The 27,342-nt window shown below is 36.0% G+C and overlaps 1 protein-coding gene across 2 annotated transcripts in view; it reads left to right on the top strand.

The window, feature by feature from the left end:
- LOC123563241 (uncharacterized) overlaps positions 1–27,342 on the top strand; it is a 123,447-nt gene that overhangs the window by 74,486 nt on the left and 21,619 nt on the right. For both annotated transcript variants that reach the window (XM_045355930.2, XM_045355929.2), the window contains one exon: positions 23,547–23,620. In XM_045355930.2, the coding sequence (XP_045211865.2) occupies positions 23,547–23,620 (74 nt within the window). The remainder of the gene's footprint in view (positions 1–23,546; positions 23,621–27,342) is intronic.

Raw genomic sequence — 27,342 nt, 5'->3', positions numbered from 1 at the left:
TTTTCTATGAAGTATGAAGAAAGTTAAAAAGACCTGGGGGGTCATTCTGTCGATTCATTGAAATTGCAACATAATACACATACATTTCTTTGAGTTCCAAAGACCTTCTGTAAATTTTGACCTGCCAATCTTCATTATTTAGTGTCTTGCAGAAGTCTATGCACTGGCTATGAAAAAATTTGCCAACTCACTTTCCCTTAGTAATGGACCTTTAAAAATTTGATAAACAGGAACACAATTATTTTAAGAAGAACAACTTTACATTCGAATTATTTTGAGTACGAACAAACAGAGTACGGATGAGTACGAAGCTAGTGACTTGCTTTTGAGGTTTATTATATGAATTCTGCGAACAATCGGGTAAAAACAAACCGATTGATACTAACAAAAGTCATTAATATAATACCTAAAAACGGGCAATAGCACAAGTTACACGCGATACTTATTTATTCACAGTTATTTACAATAACTGAACAGACGCTTTGTAAAGGGAGTAAACTCTAAGAGAAGCTAGTGCGTACATTGATGGGGGCAGTACGTTCGGGGTTTGAAACTGATACAGATAAACATACTATGGATTACATTGTGTCTATAATGCTACAAGAAGAGGTTATTATGGAAGAAACAAGATGCAGATGCCAAATATCAGTCTGCGCAGAAATACATAATACGTCACTGGCAAAGCATTTCAAAAATAAAAATCATGTATTAACAGCACGTGAATTGCCTTGTTTGCACACGATTTCTCTCCCGTTTATACATGGGCGGATCCAGTGAAAAAAGTAGTTTTTATGCAAGAATATTTAGACACATGGATGTGGATAAATAGAAATAGAACAAGCAACCGACCGGCAACGGCGGGCAATGTTTTGTGCATTCATGACAAGGCCTTTTACTAAGCTTTCCTATTGCCATTTAAAAAAAAAAGAAAAAGAAAAAAAAAAAAGAAACTTGTTGAGAAAACGCATTACAATAAAAAAAAGTCCTAATTTGGATTAATTCAGTTGTGTCTGTTTCTGTAGTCTGAGTGTTATCATCCAGATATCGCCGAAACCTCCAAGTAGTACACAGGTCCCTGACCCTAGTAATTGTTAATTTTGTCCTATTGCAGAGGGCCCTTCTTTACCTCGATCATCCTGTTGTACTGTGTTCCTTGTTGTTTGGTTTCTCTAATGCAGATTCGTTGACTGGTTTAAGTTAATTTTGTTGTGTTTATGATGGTATAGGATGAACCATCTTGGACTTGTTGGTTCCTTATCGCTGTTTCCGTGCATGTGTTGGTTTTACAGTAAGATTTTTCTCGAATGTCTCCATTTGTGGATAATTTTATATAAGTAAGAAGCGAGTCCACCAGTTTTGGGATGTAACCTTCAGATTATTGTTCCACCGTTGCAACAGATCTTCATCTAAGGTAGAGTCTACAGCGCCTTGATCTATGTTGCAGGTTGCTCGTTAGCTGATAGTTTTCCGGTATCTTGATACTTTATCTATTTATTCATGATATTTCTTGGTTATCTGTTTGAAAGCATCTGTAACCGTGATATTGTTCTGCCCGTGCACCTGCCTTGCACGCGAACATTAAGGGTTCGTTTACTAGGCGCTAGCATGTTATAAATCTGAAGGGAGCGTGAGTTTATAGCTCTACCATATGTAGATGTCAGGGCATAGAAGCGTGAGAGGCCGGGTGGCTCAGTCAGGAGTCTAGATCATGTACTATGTAGACAAATGGCCCTGGGTTCGAGTCCATGTCAGACGGTACATTTCTATTTTGTGTCGCAGTCCCTTCATAGGGGAGGTCCTCTTCGGGTTGTTAATATACGTATATGGTTACTACACTACTTATCACAACACAACACCAGCTCAAGGTTACTAGTTTTAATAAAGTAATAACTCTTCATAGATATAGTACTTAGCTCTACGTATAGTGTATAGATAATAAGCTCTTCGTATAGATTAAGCTCTTCGTAGTAGCTCTACCTGAGTGTAGTCAACAAGTGTATATCTATTAATAAGAATATATATGTATAAGTTCATTGTGTTCTTGCACCATATAGTCTTCTAAGTCATGTGAAACTAGATAGATAGAGTATAAATTCTATAGGGTTTATCCATAGGAGTTCTCAGGGTGGGGTAATTTCGGGGGAATCCACAAGTACCAGTTAGCATAGACCGGGGCTACTCATTGTAGGGCTTTGTTGTAGTAATGTAGAGACAAACCTCGCTCTTCGGTCTAGGCATAAGTATGTTTACGTAGCTCTTCTAAATATAGAACGTAAACAGATCGCTATGATGTAGAGCTGTTTGATGTGACCTCTAGTAAGGGTCACCTTCACTTTAAGAGGAGATTTGATTGGTCAAGAAGAGGCAGAAACCGGGGTATTTATACCCGTCATAGATGTTCTGCCTACGTCATCAACATGATGACGCAGAAAAGCTACGATAACGCCTTTCGGGTGTTTCCGTGGACATGGAGCTCTATTTATTCGATTTCGGAAAAAAATCAGCACAACCGGAAACGACCAAGACGGCGTATGACCTAGGTAGAACAATGTAGAGACTAGAGTGATTTAAGGACAAATAAGGGTCTAGGGGCCAAGTTTTAAGGTATACACGGGCTAGTTGAATAAGGATGTTGATAGCCAATCGAGACAGATAAAACTGACCGTTGGCAGCCATGTATAAGCTGGGAAAAGGAAGAGGGTGGGCAGGCACTGGTCTCCCGATGAAAATCTAAAACTTGGACACAAAATAAAACGGTAAATAACATCAAGTTCTGACAAGGCGGGTGCCTAACATTATATCTAGGGTTCCCATCTTTGGCGTGGTTGTAAAATTGTGTAAAATTGCTTTGAGAATTAGTGCATTATGAAAATGGTACATATTATAATGAAAATAAAAGCCCCCTCCTAATCGTACAGGGAAAAAAATTGCATTTCGTCAAACAAAACAGTAAACGGTGTGCCTTAGAGTTGGTAGTTGTGCGCCTGTGCGTTATTTTTTTATTTATTTTTTTAATCTTTCTTTTGTCGTAATTACACGGGACAGATGCGCGTTTCTCTCTTATGAAGAGCGGCAGCAATCCACGTTCAAACTTGGATATCTCACATTGATGAAAGGTATTAAATCGTACATCGAAACCAATCAATGGCAATTTGGTTACCTGAATGTGTGGCGGTATACTTCTACCCTTGCCCGTAGGTCTTTCGATATCTCTTGCAACAAGGTCAGTCATTTGAAGTATAGATTCTCTAGGGGTTCTATACCGGCTATTTATCGATATCGTGGTTAATGTCTCAAAAGACCCTCTAACGTCTCAAGGCTCTGCAGCTCTGTAACAGTAATGCCGTTACATTCATTGTTGGCGTAACCGACGTTATCGTCGTTTTTAACCGTTTTGACGTTACAAGGATTACTTAGGGTGTTTGTGCAACAGTTTTCATAAATCATGTCGTTCCGACATTTAAAGAAATATTTAATATAGATGTACATATAATGTTTATTCAATTAGTGTATGAAAATAACATTACACAAACAAGAATATACATTTACATATGTCAGTGTTCTAAGTAAGTTTTAAGTTTATGTACCTATATACAAACTAATTATGAATACATAAATTATGAACTCTTGCACCTTTGTCTCATACACTTAGAAATTTTGTAGATTCATAGTAGTTTGGATTATGGCCAGATGGTCACACCTGGAAAGTTCAATGTCGTTATGGTTGGGTCGGCATACACAATTGCATTACGTCTATTGACCAGTGTATACATGTGTGAAGGCGTTTGTGCGTTCTTGTTGAAGTACAAGCCCTGTACTACCGAACTGCCTTTCATGAACTGATTGCCCCATTGATCGTCGGTATCCCTGGTCGTCACGTGGCTTTCCTTGGTAGCCTGTGATATAAAGTAAGTTGATTTATAATTGGATATACGATACAATACGGACTTATTATCATAATTGGATATATTAATACATACTTTCAAACGTAACGTCGACGTTACATTAATTTCACGGCTGTGACATTTTGCTTAGATTTTGCAATTTTCTGTGTTAAATTCAGTTTATATTCAAAGTAAGACTTGTGCACATCAGTTTGCACACAATTGTATGTACTTTCAGACTGTAGTCGCAGTTTTGTGAACAAATACATATTTATTTTATGCTAACTAATGAAATACTGTATTCTATCAGTTAAATATTTTCATATCTCATCACTCACACTGTGAAAATATGAAATCTATATTTTCACACTGTGAGAGATATAGCTCCGCCCCCTCATTACATTGTGTATGAATTTAAAATTATTTACTTAAAACAGGATGAAAATTGTATTCGCACTTTGTTCTTTATAATATATTTCTCGATTCAAATTATTTTACTTAAAGAGAATTTCATAACGTTATGCAGCAAAAAATTAAATAAAATGGAACTTTATGTTGTATGCGTCTTTATAACGTCACAGCACGTCTGACGTCCTGTCTGTTTACGCGCGTCTGTTTCCCGCGCTGAGATTAAACTACTTGCAAAATGCACATCTCGACGTAATTGAGCATAAAATAAAAAGAAAATTTGTTTTTCATGAATATGGAATATATCTCACCTCGAAGTGAGAAAATTTTCACATTTTCACGAGTGCGTAGCGCGAGTGAAAATATTTGAAATTTTCTCACTTCTCAGTAAGATATATTCCATATTCACGAAAAACAAACAAATATCCTCTATTTATCACATGTTTGACGTCGCGGGAGTGTAATAAATAAAATCTGGAAAGTAGATCCCTCGGAAGCACCGAAAACAAGGCAAACAGTGAAAATTGCGGACTCGGTTTGATTGAGTCTGTTCATGAGCAGTAATGGAAAATGCAACACTGCCCACGCCCCCTAGCACCGGCTTAAGCAGTTTTCAATCTTCAAATCTAAATGAGTTGAAATCAATGATCCCGAAGGACCAGAAAATATAACAACACTGAGATGAAGTCGGGGCGACTTTTTACGGCCGCCACACAGCACTTAACACCCGCTGTTGTGAAGTAAATAAAATCTGGAAAGTAGATCCCTCGGAAGCACCGAAAACAAGGCAAACAGTGAAAATTGCGGACTTGGTTTGATTGAGTCTGTTCATGAGCAGTAATGGAAAATGCAACACTGCCATTAAATAAAGATTATTCTAACATGATTCGCAGCAATTGCTATATAAACATATAGCGAAATCGCCTATACATGAATCTACGATAAAATATGGTTGGCTGTTACATTTTACACCCCCCCCCCCCTCCCCTTATGATTGTGGCATAAGATATTCTACTTCAGTTCCATTACATACAAATTATTTCAGGGCCAAACGAATGAAAACAGCATTTCAAAATCATAACCATGAAAAAAGTCATACTTACTTATGTGTAGGACCGTAAAACACGTTTTGATCTCTACGAGCGAATTCAATTAGCTTAATTACGATTCAGCGGTGACGTCATAAATGTATGACATAAAATATGACGTCATATTGATGTGACGTGATATAAAATTTAGCTTGTAACTCGTAACACTGGGTAAACTCGCCTAATTTGATGATTCTATTCATAATTAATTTGCGAGCTGTTAGATTACTAATTCATAAATACTTCTCAAAATTCTGATAAAAAAGAAACAAATATCTATACGTTCCATTGGCTATGTAACACTTTCTAACCATGGGGGGTAAATTGTAACAGCATATGACCCGAATGACGTATTACGCTGAAAATGTAGTACTGTAAAATGTGAATTATTTGTGTGGTTAGAATCGAAATAATAAATATGTTCCAATAATTTTATCAATTAATAAAACATGGGCAGTCGTTTGGATGCGAATAATTAAATCATTCGTGCTAATTAAATCACTCGTGCTACGCACTCGTGATTTAATTATTACGCATCCAAACTCCTGCCCATATTTTATTAACTGATGAAATATAGGAACAGATTTATTTTTTCTTAAATAATACACTAGTGTAATAAAGTTTTGACGTCGAAGTCGTTCATAGTATAGGAAACGTTAATAGAATTGACTTGTTTATAACAGTAAAGAAAGTAGAATTTTTGATGTTTCGACAGGAAAAACCAACCTGTGATAAAAAGAATATTACATTTGTGACTTTCCACATTGAATTAATTAAACTCGTTGAATAAAATTGATAAAATGCTCGACAGAGCCTCGCATTTTATCATCGGATTGCATAGGATCAAAAACTAGGTCAAATAAAAGAAAAACATTGTGTACGCAGTAGGGGCTGCATTTTACACTGGATTTTCGTAAAATTTAGCCAGGATGGTTGCCTTGATGAAATCTAGGTCAAATTCGAATACGTGTAATCTGGGGTCAAAAACTAGGTTGGTAGGTCAAATCAAAGAGAAAACTTGTGTATGCAATAGGGACTGCATTTTACACTGGATCTTCATGAAACTTGATCACATTGTTTGTCTAGATGAAATCTAGGTCATATTAAAATATGGGTCATCTTGGGTCAAAAACTAGGTCACCAAGGCAGTCAAGTCAAAGTCACATTTAAAGCAGGATATTCAGTAAATTTGAACAAGAGCGACCTAGGACCATTTGATCCTCTTGATGATTCTATAAAACTTGGTCAGAATGTTTGTTATCATGAAGTGGATGGTTTTAACTCTGCGTCAAATGGGGTCAAAAACTAGGTCACTATGTCATATCGAAGGAAAAGCTTATATACACTCTAGAGGCCACTTGTTTGATCTGGGTCATGTAGGTTAATAAACTAGGTCACTAGGTCAAATCAAAGAAAATGCTTGTTTACACTCAACAGGCCACGTTTCAAGTCCAATTTCAATGAAAATTGGTCAGAATATTTGTCTCCATGAAATCGCTAGGTAAAACATGTTTACACTGTTATGGTGTGTTACTTAGGTGAGCGACCTAGGGCCATCTTGGCCCTCTTGTTTTTATATAAGCCATATGCCATTTTCTCATTATTCCGAGACCCTTAACTGGTATTTCAGTTCTTCTCTATTTCGGATGATGTCAAGATATTCCTTTTCCTGCTGCTTCCTTCCTATCCCATTCATTAAATTTCATGAATATCACTTTGTTTTGAATATTTTTCTACTGTTGGTCTTTGATTTCTTTCTTTTTCTAATCATCTTTCTTTCATCTTTTCTGTCTGTTTACGCGCGTCTGTTTCCCGCGCTGAGATTAAAACTAGTTGCAAAATGCACATCTCAACGTAATTGAGCATAAAATAAAAAGAAAATTTGTTTGTTTTTCGTGAATATGGAATATATCTCACCTCGAAGTGAGAAAATTTTCAAATTTTCACGAACAAATATCCTCTATATATTCTTTAAATATTTAGGCACGTAATAACTTCGTAATTTCATTTTTTGCATTTTTTGACACGTGTGACATCGCAGCTAGATTAAAGTATACATATATTAAACACCGAAATCAAAGTCGATATAGGAGAAAAAATTATCAGTTCAAAAGTAGAATTTATGTACTTTTTGTCGAAATAAATATTATGACGAGACGTCATAAGTTGAAGCTAAAAAGCGTAACCCCAGAAAAATGCCGTTTTCTTACGTTTGACGCTTGGTGTGTTTACTTGTTCTAAAAATCATATAACATTTCTATTATTCTGTTTTCCGTGAATGTTTCTTATATAAAGGACAAAAAAAACATAAATATTTCTTATTTCATATTTTTACAGTAAAATATTTCCCAATGTTCCTAAGTATTGTAATGCACATCATATATGTATGTCAACGAGTACAAATGTTTTTAAAACAACTTATACATGTACAGTATCTTTGTAGATCAAATGACAGGCTCATTATAATTCTAAACATATCTTTACAATTAAGTTTTTCAAGTATTTTCAAAATTTCATGAATGTCATCTTCGGAAGTATTTAACGATACTTGCGTTCTTGAAGAAGTTTCAATTTTAAAGACTACGGACGACGAAGGCACGAGCGCAAAATGTACTTTGATTAATTTGTATTTTAGCGGTAGTGCTGAAGAGTTCGCATAGTTTTTGCCCTTGATAACATTTGTACCAGACTTCCCGGTAGCTCCCCAAGCGTCTGCATACGTGTTTTTTTCTTCCTATTTTCAATCAGTTCTTTGCTTTTATTGGTTTTTTCTGACATGATGACTGCAAAAATATTGGTATTCTGGCAGTTTATGAACGTAATATATTCATCAACATGTATCTGGAATATATTTTATAAGTTGCGTTTATGTGATTTCTTATTGAAGTAAATGGATTTCGACAGAATTCTGCCCTTTCGCGAAATAAGAATCGGTGTGTTAACAGCGCCTTTAAAGAAACTGTCTTTTTTAAAACATAACCTCGAGCAATTAACTATCGACAGTTTTCAGAATATGGTTAATATTTTTTTTACTGCAACAAATGATAAAAACAGTACTGTATGATAACAATCTTACCCTTCGTCTTTCAATCTACATTCTTTACTATTTCCCTGTTCCGTGTAAATTTGTGACGTCACGGTTTTTCCAGGTCTACTTGATTACAAAATTGTTAACATATTTTGGACCAACTATCGTCAATCGTACAAATCGATAGAACTACAGTACATGTGGTATCTTCAATTATTAGTCCCCTACTGGTTGAAAACCAGTTTCGGGGAATATAGGAATGCGCTTTTCCGTCCGTCCGTCCGTCCGTCTGCAATTTCGTGTCCGGTCCATAACTCTGTCATCTATGAAGGGATTTTAATATTACTTGGCACAAATGTTTCCCATGATGAGACGACGTGTCATGCGCAAACCCCGGACTCTTAGCTTAAAGGTAAAGGTCACAATTGGAGGTCAAAGGTCAACAGGGCATTTTTCCTGTCCGGTCCATAACTCTGCCATCCATGAAGGGATTTTAATATTATTTGGCACAAATGTACCTCATAATAAGACGATGTGTCATGCACGACTTTCAGACCCCTAGCTCAAAGGTCAAGGTCACACTTGGCAGTCAGATGTTAACATGGCATGAACAGGGTCTGTTTCGTGTCCGGTCCATAACTCTGTCATTCATTAAGGGATTTTTATATCACTTGGCACAAATGTTCCCCATGATGAGACGGCGTGTCATGTGGAAATCCCGGACCCCTGGCTCAAAGGCCAAGGTCACAATTGGAGGTCAAATGTCAACAGGGTCTTTTTCCTGTCCGGACCATAACTCTACCATCCATGAAGGTATTTTAATATTACTTGGCATAAATGTTCCCCATGATGAGACGACCTGTCATGCACAAAACCCGGACCTCTAGGTCAAAGGTCAATTTCACAATTGGAGGTCAAATGTCAACAGGGCTTTTTTCCTGTCCGGTCCAGAACTCTGTCATCCATCAAGGGATTTTAATATTGCTTGGCATAAATGTTCCCCATGATGAGACGAAGTGTCATGTGCAACACCCAGAACCCGAGCTTAAAGGTCAAGGTCACACTTGGAGATTAGAGGTCAATAGAACATTTTTCCTGTCATGCAAAACAGGATTTGAATATTACTTGGCACAAACGTTCACCACTATGAGACGGAGTGTCGTTCGCAAAAACCTGGTCCCTAGGTTGAAGGTCAAGGTCATACATAGAGGCCAAAGGTCAGATACAAGAATGTCTTTGTCTGGAACATTTCGTCTTAATACATGGAGGGATTTTGATGTAACTTGGCATAAATGTTCACTACCATGAGACAGATTGTCAAGCGCAAGAACCAGGTCCCTAGGTCTAAGGTCAAGGACACACTTAGGGGTCAAATGCCAAATTCAAGAATGACTTTGTCTGGAGCATTTCTTCTTCATGCATGGAGGGATTTTGATGTAACTTGGCACAATTGTACACCATCATGAGACAGAGTGTCATGCGCAGGTCCCTTCTTTAGAATTACTTCCCTTTGTTGTTACTATATATAGCTTATATTGTAACTTTTTCATTACTTGTCATAGGGAAAAATCGAGACCATTTTTCTGTAGTACAACATGTATGTTACATCCAATTTTGAGGTGTATTTTGACCTTTCTACCTTAGGTAAGGATTTTGTTTGAACTTTTATTTTTCTTTTTTTTTTAAAGATTAACTTCCCTTAGTTGTTACTATAAATAACTTATATTGTAACTTTTTTTATAATTGATTGTAGGGAAAAACCAAGACCACTTTTCTGTGGTACAACATAGATGTTACTTTCAAATTTTAAGTGCATTTTAAGGTATCTCTGCCTGGTAAGGAGTTTTTTTTTTGTGGATTCAGAAAAACAAAAGAATTACAATAATTACTACACAACCACAGAATTAAAATTCCATTTGGAGATACAAGTGCTAGTGTAAAGAAATTTGCTATGAAGAGCGTATATTGTGACATTCTGGCACTCTTGTTTTTTGTTTATTTTTTTCTTGTTTTTTTTTACTATAAATAATTATAATTATGATACCTTTCGGATAATCGGCCAAAAGAAATGCTATATGAAAACCACTATAGTTTTTTATACTTACAAATTTCAATCCAAGAGTTTTGTTATAACATATTGTATAGATAGTACAATATTATTTATACATATATTGACAGATATCAGTTCATTATGCAGTAGAGAAAATTAGTTGCCTTCCAGTAGGGGACTTTGTATTGCATGGCAGTACTTCATTCACTTGTTTCTTTCTGTTTTAAAATATTAAGCAATCTTTAACAATAAGAAATAGTTCATCAATAAAACATTAATACTAACAGTAGTGAATAAAATACTGAGAAACACTACAGTGTACACCTATCTTTTAACATTTCTTATTGTTCATCACAAAACCCACTGGCCCATGACTCGTTAGTAATCATGCTCATATCAAGTGCCTTGTTTTCTGCATTTAAACATTCGTAATGAAACCAACTGGGACATATGTCACATCCATCACATTCCATTCTCCTGTTGGTCATACATACAACACAAATCCCATCATTTTTGTTGGACAGATTCAGAATCCCTCCTTGCTGTGTCCAGTGGATCAGTTGTTGATGGCTGAGGTTCTTCTGGAGGAGCTGTAAGAAGTCTCGCTCCAAGAACGTTCCTTTACTTGTACTTGTTTCATTGGAGGTGGTGACTGTAGGATGTACTGAGTAATGAGACAGGAACTATGCCCGTGGCAACCGATGGGTTATCACTTGTCTGAATTGTCATCATTGTCTTCTCGCAGGTTCTTTTTGAGATTTGAAATGACTCCTGGATTGCAAGGAACTATTCCGGTAATCCGTAAGGCTTATGTAATATTCCAAGCAGAAAGCATGTTCAAAGAATGTTTTAAGTATAGGCATTTGTGCACGTGATACGCGATTGACCTGAAATCCAAGTCTACAAGCAGCCTTTGCTAAATAGCCTTTGAGTATATGAAAAATACGAATATCTAGAGGCTGCAATAAATGAGTTGAGTGGACGGGTCGACAAAGTAGTCCCACCTCATTGTTAAGTGCCTGATCTAGGGTTAGCGGGGTTAAATATGTCCCAAGATTATCCATTATGAGCCGAACAGGTCGTTTCCTACCACAAGATGGAAAAAGGTACCTCTAACCAAGAGCAAAACAAACCGGAATCCAGATATCCTTTAGCTGAGGTGACACATTTCCATGTGTTTGGCACACCATCAACATCACGTAGTAAACACTTTGAAAATATTAGTATCGGTGAGATAATCTTCCGATCTCCAGACACAGTTGGCTGCAGTGTTATATGCCAAACATTACTAGACAGGTATGGATGCTGTTTACCACAATAATGACCTTTTCCTTTGCTATCTCGTGCCCATTTAAAGTTAAATATACATTCTGGCAAACTCCAACACAGTGTTACTTCCTCTTATCAGTAAAGTAGGTACTGCCACCACGTACAAATTGGGCTGAATTTCAACCGAGTTATATTTTTTATCATTTTAATTTTGTTGTACAAAGTTTTTATCCCAGTAGTTAAATATTATACAGTTTGTTTGTAAAACGAGCAAAAAACTAAAAAATAATGCAGCAATACTAAAATTACTTCTTTTTCTGGTGTTGTGTCGCGCACTGCTAAAAATGTAAACATTGAAATTACTTGACGGTATTTTGAATACAGTTAGAGAATTTGACCAGTGGCATACTGCAAAATATAGATATATCAAATATTTTCATTATGTTCTTAAAGGTTGTGACGTAAATTTCAATTTGACTGTAGATTAAGGAAAGCATTAGATTAACCCGGCGTTGTCAAGTGCGCCGCCATTTTTGGATCACATGGTTGTACCATCATCACGTGATTCGCTTGAAGGCAGGGATGATTGTTTGACAATATTTCTGCGCGGAGGTTGATATTCTGGGGACATTCTAGGTTAAGACGAGTTATGGTGTGCGAAGCTGAAAAGAGTCTTGAACTTGATCTACAGTTACATTCATTCTACAATCATCAGTTTTATCAGGTTTTCTACATTTCATTTTAGGATGGCGTTTGAAAAATTTACGGCACCATTTCTTACGTGGGCCTTTAGCTGTATTTATACGTGTATTTCTGCCACTTCTTTTAATGATCGCTGTAACAAAGCGTTGGAATATACTGGTTGTAAGCGGTTGACCCCTATCTGCCATATATTTCATATAACATACGAGGACATCTTCTTCAGCTCCAGTCAGTGGTGGATCAATGCCTGGGTTTCTAAAGTAAACCTGTAAGGTACCCTTTGAGCGGTCAGGTAGTCTTTTGTCAGCGTTTGTCTGTCATACCGGATTTGCAGACGAGGCTAGATGTTTTGCACCGAGCCATATTGGACGGAAATAATACTATCTGTGTAAACACACGACAATTACTTTCGCTTTCAAAGTGTACACGTGAAATGAAGACAAGTGTAATATTTTATCGGTAATTGGTACCTGTCGATAGTTGGTTACATGGGCTACAGCTTTCAGTAGCTGAAAAAAAGTTTACTTCTTTTTACAAAAAAGACGCAACTTTGTTGCCTGTAAATTAAACCAAGTCGGAATTTTTTAGTTCGTTTCAGTTATACTCTTTACAAGTGCCGTGGGACATTTGTACTAGACATGAAAAAATTATATGTACATTTATGACATCGAAATAAAATGTCAAATATTTAAATATTCCGAATCAGTAAGTAAAAAAAAAATGATATTTCCTGTTTGAAATATTATATATTTTTGTTTAAAAATAACAAGTTAAGTAAGAATTAAAAACTTTACTTGCATCCACAAGTCTGAATCTCTATACATCCATGTCTCAACTATTTAATTTAGTGTATCTGACGCATTCCTGATTACGTTTTGTTTTACGTGTATGACGTCAGTAGCTTACGGCAGACGATAATTTCGCGAGTGTTAGACGTGTTTTTGTTTCTCATATGTCTGTTTTATCGTAGATGAATGATTTTTCTCACTTATCGGACAGGAAAATCTCTATTTTTAGAAGTGCTGGAAAATCTTATCTCACATGGGTTATCCCACACTCCTGTGACAGACTACTTCATGCACTGAATATACATATCATTTATGTAAAATAATTAAAAATCAGGTACCTTTATCTTTTCTCTCCGTTTCTTACAGTGTATTTCTCGATTCAAAATCCATTACTTTATGATAAGAACGTACCGTTACGTTACAAACGATAAAACTAACGATGTAACTCATTGCAGACTTGGAGCGGTCTTCTGCGCATGCCCGAAAGTGATTATCAATTGTAGTGCACGGCAAAAATATGCATATTTTTGCATGTCCGCATGCATTTAGTGTACAATATGCATAAAATACTGACTAAAGGTTAGGGTTAGTATCACCTTGGTTACAAAATATATACATTTAAGATATTTTCGTTCAAATTTAGTTAATCCGGTATGTACCGGAGTCTGTAATTTATACCGGCGGTCCAAGCCTGCATTGAGTCACAGTCTAAAACTAAAGCGGAACTTTGTTATTGTGCGTCACTGAAATGTCACCACGTCACTTCTGCTTACGGACGTCAATTTCCCGCGTTTTAAATAGTTTCATATTTTCATACTTGTTTTTATTGTTTCTGTTGTGGTAAGTGAGAAATAGAATCCATTATTGGTGTTCGGTGAAGATCGGAAATCCCAACCCTCGGGCGCACCGCTCAAGTCTTAAACTCGGCACAGCCTCGTTTAAGACTTGAGCTGTGCGCCCTCGGGTTGGGATTTTCTGATCTTAACCGAAGACCAATGACAGATTCTCTATTTCCCGTTACATCTCTACAGCAGAATCTCTTTGTGTTAGGTCATTTTAGGCCCACAAAATCGCTAATAGCTTCTTTAGATTACACTAAGAGCTATAAAATGAAATGTGCTTGGTTTCTAGTTTCAGAAGATATATATATATATATATTGTTAGGATGGACCCAGGGCAAAACGCTAAATAAGAAAAGCACTAAAAGTTGACGATCTTTATTTTTACACTCAACCTGGTGTAAAAGTATGTTATCATTTATTTATACAACAGTACTATATAAATATAACTATTCATTGACAAATACCTGCAATTTCTGTGTATAATTCATGTTAAATATTTGTATGTCTTCTTCTTGTTCTATCTTATCTATTCTATATCAATTTCTATCTGTCTTCTACAGTTTAGATCAAATTCCATACAACAACTGATAAACATTTAAAATTCGGGCTATTTATATGAATGTTTTTGTTTACATTGTGATGTCATCCAAAATTAGGTTTTCTCGTCAAAACTAGGTCGCCCTCCAGAATTCTTCGAAAGAAAATGGCGGACACTCATAATGCCGGAACATTTTTATACAATTATTACGAGATAATACATAAATGATTCAAATAGTAATTATGGATATTACTTAAGAAGGTACATTTCTTAATGTTATTATCAACACGGTTACTAAATATTTTCACTGAGAAGTATTATTTTTAATTGAAAAGACATTACATAAAGTAGGTGGGGAACAACACATCTATATATTAATAAATATCGACAGTGAAAAATCTTCTTAAAGAAAATACTGAAGTTTACGCGAAAAGAAATAAAATCTTACGTTTTCAGCGCATCCGGTTTTGAACAGCAACCGATTGAAATGGCGTCAAATATTGTAAACCTCGTGTCAACGAGTCTTCTTATTTAGCAGGGAAAATAATTAGTTAACCTTTATGAATTAACCAAGCCGTTGAATAATACCCATTGGCAAATTCTGTTATATTGTAGGTAGAATCATGTGTCCGGTATAATTCAGAATATACCGAATTCTTCGCGTCCGAAATAGGTTTAAAACAGGGAGATCCAAGTTCTCCTCTACTCTTCGTGCTATTCATGAAGGATATCTCAGATAATATTAATTTTGATCTAGATCGTATATTCAATTATAATGAAATAAAGTTTTCCCTTTTGTTGTATGCTAATGACCAAGCACTTTTTGCGAAGTCACCAGAATGGCTACAACTCATCATTACAGATGTTGAAAATTTTTGTAATGTTTGGGGTCTTGAAATAAATACAACGAAAACCAAAGCAATGAAATTCAAGAAAGGGCGACATACAACATTTGATTTAACATATGCAATACAAAAATGGGATAGTGAATTCATTTAAATACTTGGGAATTACCCTGTTTAAAAGCGGTTACTGGTCTAGAACCCAAAAAAGGTATTTCTCAGCATGCATCATTTGCGTTGTACAATTTATTGAAAGTATTCAGAAATATAGAATTACCTGTGTCACAGAAATTTTAGCTATTTGACACCTTAGTTGCATCAGTTTTAAATTTTGGAGCTGAAATATGGGGTTTTCATACTGCAAAAGAGGTAGAATTAATACACACAAAATTTATAAGAAGTATACACGGCGTTAAGAAGTCAACGAACTTGTCGGCACTGTATGGTGAAATAGGGCGGTTTCCGTTTGAAGTACTAAGAAAGATGATAATGCTGCGATATTGGATGAAAATATTAAGCCAAAATAACACTTCACTGGTAAAACAGGCGTATTTCCTACATAGGCAAGATCCGAATTGAAATTGAAATTATAATAACAATAATTGGGCGTATCAACTCAAACATTTCTTAGATTCTCATGGATTCTCTCAAGTGTGGATATCCCATATGAAATTATTAAACAAAGAGTTTTTGATACTTATAAGCAAAACTGATATTCTGATATAAATAACTCCTGTAGAATGCGGTCGTATGCATTGTTTAAACATGACTTTGAGTTAGAGAAATACTGAAGGGTTGTTCCTGAAGGTAAATATAGAAACGCACTGTGTAAATTTTTCGAACTTCATCACGTAAACTCCGTATTGAAACAGGAAGGTATGAAAACTTATTAAGAGAAGATAGAAAATGCACTTTTTGCAATTTGAGTAAAGTTGAAAGTGAATATCATTTCCTACTTGTCTGTCCATTTTATAGTGAAATAAAAAGAAAATGTTTAAAACCATATTTTGTCATGTACCTTTTCCTGTGTATTTTAGGGTAGTTTTTTGCTATCCAGCGTTGTACATCCTGTCATAAATGTCTCCAACAGCCCAACTGTGTTAGCGATGTCTGCTTTTCTCTCCTATCGACCTTACTATAGCCGATTCCATATCTGTCTCTATCGGTAAGCCTTTAATATTTCTGACAAGGGAATTCAACTTCGAAAGAAAGTGTCGTGTGTTTCTTGAAGTTTCCGCTCGTGTATTAAAAACATGCTGCAACAACTGGGTTTTGTTCAAACATATTTTATTTTTGAATACAAGTGGGGATACATAAAATTCACCGAGGGAAAAGGTTGTATCGTAGCTCAAAAGAAAGTCTGGGTCTTTAAATTTGGCTACAACATTTAATTCTTCAATCATCTCACTGTCACCAACTACAACACAGAGGTCTGGATATGTCGACATACATTGCACAAAGCTGCCCTAATACGCTAATTCGTGTGCATTATATATTGCGTCTCTTGAAAGCCGTATATCTTGCTGCTATGCCGCTTTAACATTGTGAATTTGTTCAACATTTCTTGGTTTAGATATTGCGTCATGTCCTTCTGTGTTTTCACAAACCAAGTCTTTATAGATTTTGTGCGCCTTTTCAATATCGGGTTTTTCTTGTAACCTTTTCAGGACTGAAGGTTTGGTCTTGAAGAATGGCTGAGTCTTTTTAGAATTCCCGTGAGGTTTCTTTTCGGAAAAGCTATCGTCTCCAATATAGTGTACCGCACATACATTATTCTGATCGTGAATTGGAAAGTACACTTCTTTCCGGAACGCCTTGTCTGTCTTCATTACCAGTCCTTATGTAGTAGTAGGAATTCATATATTTCGGAGATTTTCTAGGAACTGGTAAGTTTCTGCGATCCTTGATTGCTCCAACTGAAATGTAACCGAGTAGCTTGTGTCAATTTTAAACGAAAAACTTAGGTATCATTGTTAACAAAACAAGATCTGAAAATGAAACACATTCGTGAGTATTAACAAAATCTTACCTATGCCCATCCGCTGTCCAGTCAGTTGACGTCAAAGGTTCAGCTTTGTAATCATAAATATCACTGCCTGATGGTCGAAATGGTATCTCACTGACGGTGTCTGCTTTTCAGCAATGTTAAGATCTCGTTCAAACACTAAGGAGCATGTTTGAATAGTTTTTACACTATTTTTATTTGTTCTAAATAGCGACGAATCTTACTGTTCCGTTCCATTCCAGTCCTAAATTTATTCCGTAAACTTATAGAATATACGGAACAGAAATAGAACTGTGGAACAGAATGCTGCTCTGTTTTAAGAAAAAAACTCGGGATTTCCAGATTATTTCTAAATTTAGAACTATTCCGTGTTTTCATCAGTGTTCCGAGACATTCATTTGATGCTCCATGTCTTCACATCTTCCAGAAATGTTTATGATCTGCTCAATACAATTGTATAAATTTACTTATTTCACCTTTTTGTTCCGTTAATCTTGACTGAGTTCTGTTCCAGTAAGATGTTCCGTGACTTTCATTTTTGTTCCGTATTTTGTTGTATTCCATTCAATTCCTTTTCCGTTCCGTGTTTTAGCAATGGGCCTATACTTTTGCATTTTATTCGAAAACTTGTAAGAAGTACCGTCATTTTGATGTATTTTTTTGTTTATAATTCCACCGCTTTTGTCTCTTATTACGCATATCCTTCAGATGTTTCTCCCTTTCCCGTTGTTTTCTCTTCCTTAATGCCGCATCAGATACATGTCTTCTTCTGTTGTCTACAAAATTAAAACATTAAAATCGGTAATGCGAGATTAATAGCGGCGCATTAAACCTTACCCTGCTAAATTTCTAAAATGAACTTCTCCATCTTTTAATTTAGACGTAACCATTTATAGTTCATAGAGGTATTCGTCTGATCTTGATCTGCACTGGTAGCAAAGGCAGCTTTATACAATTGCCAGTAGAATGACAAGTGCTAATATGACGACTTTGAAAATTATCGAACCTATTTCACACATCGTAAATATAATAGCAGACCCGGTGACATAATTCTCTAAATGAGATTCGAAATATTTTGATCTAAAAATTTAAATTTGAATAAGGTTAACCTCATAAACAACTTCAGAATTTAAAATTTGCAAAATTACCCGACCCGCAAAAAATAATTGCCCCGTAAATATTTTTCGAGCAGCAAGAATTTTGATTTTCTTGTAAATGTGAAGTGCGGCAGTTAAAATACATTTGATTGTAAATCAACTTTGTAAGCTTATTGGACTATCCATGTTTTTAAATAAAAAAGTCTATTAAAATATGAGAACATACTGTTCAAGGCATCTTACGTTTGAGCATGGAATTGAGTTAAGCATAGACCAATAAGCACGGGGCCATATTTTACAGTACTTGTATTGTAACGAACCTTTCGTAACATCGCAATTGGCTTGTAGTACCGTCTGTTTGATATGTTTGTTTCTATGAAAGGAGTCGAGTTTCTGTTTTTTCCTCTCTGCCATTTTGCGTCATTAATTGCTTTTATTCTGGCACTTTCTGTTGAAGTAATAATAGCTGTTCTAAAGCAAAGAGTTAAATAATGCAGTATTATGCAGTATGTTATTATAAAATATAGAAGTTAAGTGAAAAGAAAGCAATGTGGATAGATTCCAGAATAGCTGTCCCCGTGTACTGCGCATCATTTCCGCGCATTTCCGCTCATATCCGTTGTCAAGGAAGATTGTAAACAAAAATAAAGCCGCCGCCATTTTGTTTTACTATTCGATATTAATTTGGACATTTCTGAACGAACAAACTATATAGCGATATTTCCACTAGACTTTATTTGAATTTTTAAATGTGCAGATGCTAAATAGCAAAAAGGTAAGATATTATTTGATTGTTTGTAAAAGTAGGATCAAACAGTACAGAAGTAAACTGAGTAAGTAATTTTCTATTAGTTTGTGGCCCTCCTGCTTTCTCACTCGGGACTTGGGACCCGACGATGGCGCAGTTACCTAATGTTTTTTGTTTTTTTTTCTCTCATGGTTTTATATCAAAATGATTGATAAAATAAACATTGACAAAATTGAAAATAAAATGAGAACAAAATCATGAGGCAGTGATAGGTATTTTAAGTCACATTTTACTAAAAATTACTAGAGTGGGCAGACCAATGCTCGGCGCATACCAACGCTCGGCGTATCATCACGTTTCTCTGGGAATTTCTTAATATATATTTAAAATATCAGCTTTTATGAGTCCCTTTTCGTTTGTTTACATCACGCGTAATTTTATCCAAGTGCGGTTCATTTCCGGTATGGTCACGTGGTCACAGTAGAGCAGACGATGCAAGGCTAAAAGCCGTTCAGTTTTGTGTTCTACTCTCATTAAAACAAATTTTCTGGTAAAACAAGTATTAAAAAAGTAGCTTGCAGGCCGAATTATGGAGAAAAAAAGCATTTTTCTTTTTAATTATTTTATTTCTTTATACTTGAATAAACTATAAACCCTTATTATGGCATTTTATACGGACCAATTGTACTGCACTTTTCTGTAGCTTATGCTGTCGAAGTAATTGATATACTATGTGGACTAATGACACTTTTGAAAAGATTTCCAAAAATAATGGAAATAAATCATCAAATATCATAATTTATTGATTTCTTGAAGTTAGACTCACAATTGTGATAAATTATCTTCAAATGAATTCCTTAAGATAATTGTTGTATAAAATTTACGTACATGTTTATGTACTTAAAAATCAGTTAATCAATACAACCTACGTCTTGTGTAAGATTGTCTTATACTTCACTTTAATACATAAATAGTTCAAAATTAATAACCTGCAGATTAATATGCCGTACGCCGAGCATTGGTTACTTCCGCATGAACCGCACAAGTTTTACTGGTACTATTTTTAGCTCCCGCCTATTACGTCACGGTGTGACTAGAAATATGTGAATAATATGGTTGAATACTCAAAGATTGTTCTACAAACTGACGATAAAAAAGTACGGTAATATAATGTGAAATCAGTTTTTAGATTTAAAATATGTAGTTTTTACGCCGAGCATTGGTCTGCCCACTCTATATTAAAAAGAGTATGTTGTTCGGTTAGCGACACGTCACTTACCGAGAAATCACTTTACAGAAATAGAGCAAGTTGTTCAGTTAGCAACTAACACGTCACCCACCGAGAAATCGCTATATAGAATATAGCATTTGTTCAGTTAGCGACTGACATGTCGCCCACCGAGAAATGCTATATAGTAACTGGCAAAAAGTAAAATGTTACTATAATATACATTGACAAATCTATAATAATTTCAAGCACAAACGAAGTAACACATCTTTTTTTTACATTTTTGTCAAGATTAAAAGGAGCCCAACGGCGTTTGAGTATTAGGGGTGTGTGGGCAGATCCCCCATCAATACGTCATTTCAAAATAAGTCTTTTAAAAGGTTAGGGTGACTCCATAAGTACTACGGAGGGACAAAAGTGGGGGTGTGGGGGCGTCTGCCCCCATTCAATATTCAGGTTACTTTCATAGGGCAAAATCATCAAGAAAATTGTTCAATGTTTCCTCAGTGATTATAGTAAGTGGAACTCTGTTTTTTTAACGACTGCCTTGCTTTGCAATTTTTTTCTCCAACTTCCCTTGGTTGTACCAGGAGATTTCCTCCTCAGTGGGATCAAATTTTGGTGCATACACACTTGAAATCAGTTCCAGAAACTTTAAAAATGGATCGCTTGGTTCAAGAAGGAATTGCTTACGAACACAATATTGAGAAAAATATGTTATAATGTATCGTACAATGTTTTTGTTGCCCCATGTTTGGGAAGTGATGTTTTGAGTGCACGCCAAGTACTTTCTATGGTGTTTGTATGTGCACCAGTGTCGGGGTCAACAAAATTCAGAGAACGGTTGACTTTTAAATGATCAAATCCTTCTTGATGGAGGCAATCATATCACTTATTATGGTGGTACCTGGGAGAATGTTTTCTTTAATGCTTTCTACTAGAGTAGAACTGGTCCAGTCTTCTACACACTTGAAAAAACATTTTCTACTTTCCCTTTCTATTCCCCCAAAACCCCAAACCCCATACCCGTCTGCCCTTATGACATTTTCTTTTCCCGAACTTTGACTCATCCATTTCTACTGTTTTACCTATTCCCCCAATTTTTTGAGACAAGTTTTCCAACACGCAACAACAAACCTCCCTGGAAAAAGTGTCTGACAAATCTATCAAGATTTCCAAATTTTCAGTTATTTTAAACAGCTTTCGTAATGTCAGCTTCATAATGGAATGCCTTTGTTTTTGTTTACATTTGGAATCTCGTGGTTCCGGTTATGACGTCAAACTGTCAAAATTTCTAATCAAAATGGCGGCTAGCTCGGATCGATTTGATTGTCAACAACAAGAAGCGTAGTAATATCATTAATATATTAATATTAATGAATATTAATGTAAAATTTCACGAGTAATTCAAATTTTTAATAAAAAATGACTGTTTTCGCCTATTTTAGCAGATCCGTCGCGCGCCAGTAGGGTGCGCTTCGTGCACCTTACACTTAGAGACACGCGCGCAAGGGCGCTTTTTCTATTTACTTCCGGGGACCGCTACACTGGATGCTCCAGCAATGTCAATATTTGACAAAATATAAGGGATCAGTTTCCTAAAACTGTTCTACGTATATGAATGAATACATGATCATAAACTATAGAAAAAACGCTACAAACAGTACTGTAACGTCGAGGAAATAAGACGTTACATCAGTTTTGTGACATTTTCACTGGACATTCAATTATAACGATAAAGTACTCATATATCTAAATCTATCACGATGAAGTAAATATTCAGGTCTAAAATAGTACCTACGTCATAAACAACCGTATATCTAAAACGAATTTCACGAAACATTGAAGTGTAAAAAATTTACAAATTCCCGATATTTGCCAACAACGTACGACTCGGACAACTGGTAAGAAATAAGAAATGACGTCTTTAAAAGTCTTACTTCACCTGTACTATAAAATAAATACATACATCGACATGTAAATATGATTCTGCATACAATATGCATTTCATTAACACTTACAGAATTACAAAAGTCTAGAAATTTGCAAATTATATTTGCTTATAGTAGAAAGTAAATCCAGTCGTTCCTGGCGGCTCGATCGTAGCTTCAACTCGCAGCGGTGAGGTGTGCCTTTTTGGCTCGACTAACTTTCGAATGATTTTTTCAGAGTTTAAACACTTCAATATTCACATCCTACAAAACCATTGTAACTGTCGTTCTGTTGATGCCTTGTCTTATTTCCGTTCTACACAAAAGGTTTTCTTTTTTTTTATCAAAACAGAAACTTGTTTGTCATTTTGAAGAGAATTCAGAAGTATACGGATCGGGCTTTCTAATATATTTCGACCAAAAGAGATCCTCTTTACATTCTTACGTGCAATTTGATTCAAACAGCAATCGGCGCATATATATTTCTGTTGCACTATGTACTAGTAGTAATAAACGGTTACGAGTTCGGTTGAGGTTTCACAGATTAGTTGATCTGGTTGTCTGTTGTTATTACACTGGAATGTGTCAATATCCCTTATTACAACGGCTTGTCTATATTGTAAATTTGCTTCATGTTGTTGATAACGTTCAAACAATGTAAAAACAAAATGCAGATGTATTCAGATGATATTTTTCACAGAAAACGTTAACGTACTGACGCTGTGGGGAATGAAGAATTTCACTGAGCTTTTAAAATGAACTCGTGTGCACTCTTTTGTCATAATTTTATTCAAATTTATATATCTTTATTGGGGTATTCCAACTACAGTTACAATATGAGGGGAAAATTCATTTTTACGGTTTTCAGTTCCTTAATAGAAACACAAGATTAAGAATGCTATATAAGCTGAATTTTCTGATTTATCAGCAAAAAATTATTTTCAGGTTTGATGGAAAATCTGTATATTTTTGTTTCTTTTTTTGCGATGAAAATATTTTTTTATAAAATGACAAGAGTGCACATGATCATTATTTATATAGTTCAGTGATTTTTTTCATTCCACAAGCGTCAGGGGTTGTATTTTCTTTATTTTACAGAGTTCCTCATGATTGACTATGAAGAGCAAATAGCACGTGAATTAGAAGACGTTCGAAACGAACTTTATAAACAGGTAAAAATGCAGTGCATGTATCATGTAGCTATAAACTTTGTATAGAAATCTTTGTTCATTATATTTTAAAGAAACTATCGTCATTTAATAAAGTTGCATAAAGAAAATGTGTTCATCTCACAAAGTCAATGTGGTTACAACCCTTTAGACAAAGCAATATATTCAAGATTGTATGATTAGTTTTGAATTCCAACACAACTATGCTATCATCTGTCTATCTGTCAATTTGACTTTGACAGTTTCAAAGTAGACGTCACAATATAAGTGAAATGGTACGTGCATACGTATCAGCGGACATGTACAAAACACATTTCCTAATGCTACTGTCACACTATTGCATATCTTGCTACGTAAGCGGCGTATTGAAGAAAAAAGTTGAAGTAAAGGTTCAACATTAAAATGCTGAAAGCTTCACGTAAATGTTACGATTTAATAAAGACAAAATAGTTTTTCAAATTTTAATATGACGAATAAAACTTTTGCAATTATTAACTATAGTTCAATGAGAACGAAACAAAGAACATCACATTATATACATGTACATCACAAGAAACATTTAAACAAGAAGAGAATGAACCAAAGAACACCATATTATATACATGTACATCACAAGAAACATTTAAACAAGAAGAGAACGAAACAAAGAACATCACATTATATACATGTACATCACAAGAAACATTTAAACAAGAAAAGAACGAACCAAAGAACATCATATGAGCCGTGCCATGAGAAAACCAACATAGTGGGTTTGCGACCAGCATGGATCCAGACCAGCCTGCGCATCCGCGCTCTCTGGTCAGGATCCCTGCTGTTCGCTAACAGCTTCTCTAATTGCAATAGACTTTGAAAGCGAACAGCATGGATCCTGACCAGACTGTGCGGATGCGCAGGCTGGTCTGGATCCATGCAGGTCGCAAACCCACTATGTTGGTTTTCCCATGGCACGGCTCATATTATATACATGTACATCACAAGATACATTTAAACAAGAAACGTATATTACCGGTAATTTATGACACTGTAAACATAGATCATTCATTTCAAGATAGTGAAGATACACATAAGTAGCGCATTTACATGTAAACGTTTGTCTTTTATTTGTCAACAAAACAAAAGCACTAATATAATGCCTTATCTATAGCACACTTAAAAATCACACATTTCTGCATCGTGTGGCACATGGACATTGTTCTTGTTCAGAAACACGATAGAGTCAACAAGATCACTGGCAAGCCTATTTCTGAGTTTATTGATAAGCAGACCGGTGCTTGAGAAGATACGCTCTGATGGTACAGACGTTGCAGGCACAGAAAGGACGCTCCTAGCAACATGAGCGACCTTCGGAAACTCGCGCTCGTGCAGTTTCCACCAGTCCAGAGGATTAGCGTTCGGCTCCATTTTAACGAGTAGGTAACGCTGTAGCTCATCAGATTCCTCGTGCTCATTGAAATCAAACACAAGAAAGTCTAATTTCCTTCGTTTCCGTGGCATCTGGCCCCGTGTTCACAAAACATTTTCAGTCTCAGCTGAGTTTGATAATGAAACTTAATTTCCCATTTATATCTAAATAGCATGTTTAACCCAAAATTTTCAGTTAATAATTATTTTAAAGTGATTATTGCATATTGATGGTCAGTCTCATTTGGAATTTAAGCTTGAAGTTTTCGTAAAACTGATATTAAAATTTCAAACTCAAACTCAGCTGAGATCGAAAAATGTTTTGTGAACATGGGGCCTGATCACACTCACGATCAGAATCTCGGGATGAACGTGATGGTAGCCTAAGCGGTACTTCGTCGATGCGGCTTTCTAAGGTTTCCTCCGCTACCTTACGCTGATCACGTGATAAAAATGGGAGACGCTTGTAACGTGGATCCAGTAACGACGCGAGCACAGGCGTAGAGGTTGCAGTTTCCGTTGACGCTGGCTGATACCGTTTATTAAGTTCACAACTAATTATCTCCTTTACACTAGAGACCAGAGCACTGTCCGCGTTCTCTACCGCCAAGCACGTGTTAAGTAATCCGCACACCATAGGGTAAATCACTAGTGTTATTTCTAGAGCGACGCAGCGGGGCGCCCCGCCCTGCCACTTTTTACTGCCGCCACGCTGCCCTTAAAATGTGCCCTCTAGCCTTTGATCTTCTGCTATAAATCCCGCCAATTTCCCTGTTGACATGCCTCGACGATTTTTTGATCAGTAAATTACGTCATGGCGAGTGCACACAGGTAATGGGAATCAATGAAGTGTTAAAACTAATTGATAAAGAGTATGTGTAATGTCAAAAAGGCGTTCGTAAGCGGGCAGCTGATTACCGAGCACGTGAAAAGTGACCTAGATTTCTTAGTTCAAAATTTAAATTAGACCGTTATTTAGCATTAAATAACAAGTATATATCAATGCAGTTTGATTCTACTGTAATTTCAACTAGAAAATGCACAAATTTTAAAGAATATCGAAAGTAAAAGTAAGATTAGAATGTCCGTTCACGAGTCTTATTACTCCCGATGTCGTATGCAAATTTTCCATATTTCCTTTAAAACAGCTGACTGTCGACGTATTTTTTATGATGAAAAACATCAAAATTTGAGGAACTATCTCTGGTTTACCCTAGTGTGTCATGTAAACTGAGTAAAAGCTACTTTCAGACAACATTCCGAAAGTGTACCAGTATCCGGATAGTATATTTTGGACATGCGTTTTAGTAAACTTTAACCTGATTATAATAGTACTTTTCTGTTAATGAAATATTGATGAAAGACCTCATCAATGCAACATGGCTTTTGATAATTATTAGTTTACAATGTGACCTGAAACAGGCCTTTAACTATGTTGTTTACAACACAATCTTGGTTTCAAGATTAAGCTCATATTTAGGCCCTCCACTATTTCATATTCATATGAATAAGTTGACATTCTTGGTGATATTTTTTAAGAGAAAGGCCTGAATTGTTTCACCTTAACTATAAAGTAAGTAAAAAGCCTTTGTAAACTATGTAACTGGTTTTTGGAAGATTTACCACTTTATTCTGTGACATATCTTTTAAGTGATAAATGGAATACATATTAACTATATATAGACATCTAGAAATGCAACTACTGCTATGGTAACTTTCACGTCTAAAAGAGCACCATGCCCCTTTCGGACAGCACCCTGCCCTTTTTGATCTCTAGAAATAACACTAATCACAGAACATGAAACGTCACTCTCGGTACACATGTACGTTGTAGCTTCTGCAAGCACACTTAAACATTCCGAAAGTTCACTCACAATGTCCCACTCATAGTCCTTCAGAAGCAACACAGAGTCACTTTTCTTTGTGAATCTTCTATCCAGCATAATGTCTGTTACAACACGCCGTTGCTCACACAGTCTCTGAAGCATGAGCTGAGTTGAATTCCAGCGCGTTGGTACATCCTGGACGAGAACGTTCTCCTTTTCTCCAAGCACTTGCAGGCGTTTCTTCATTTCTGCCGTTACCGTTGTAGAATGTTTGAAATGCCCCACAAGCTTTCTGCATCTGGCAACAGTCTTAGATACAGACGGAAGCTCTAAGGCTGGCTTTACACACAACTGTAACGTGTGTCCAAAGCAACCTAGATCACCCCAGTCCTCGCACTTTGCTCCGGCACATTCCATGTTGCGTGCATTATCATGCACGCAGGTATCAATCTTCCCGTCGAGTCCGGTCTCACGTACACAGTCTTTCAGTTTATG

The sequence above is a fragment of the Mercenaria mercenaria genome, chromosome 2, assembly GCF_021730395.1.
Source record: "Mercenaria mercenaria strain notata chromosome 2, MADL_Memer_1, whole genome shotgun sequence".
Classification (NCBI taxonomy): Eukaryota; Metazoa; Mollusca; class Bivalvia; order Venerida; family Veneridae; genus Mercenaria; species Mercenaria mercenaria.
The sequence above is the reverse complement of the archived record's forward strand: the minus strand, read 5'-3'. Positions and strand labels throughout refer to the sequence as shown.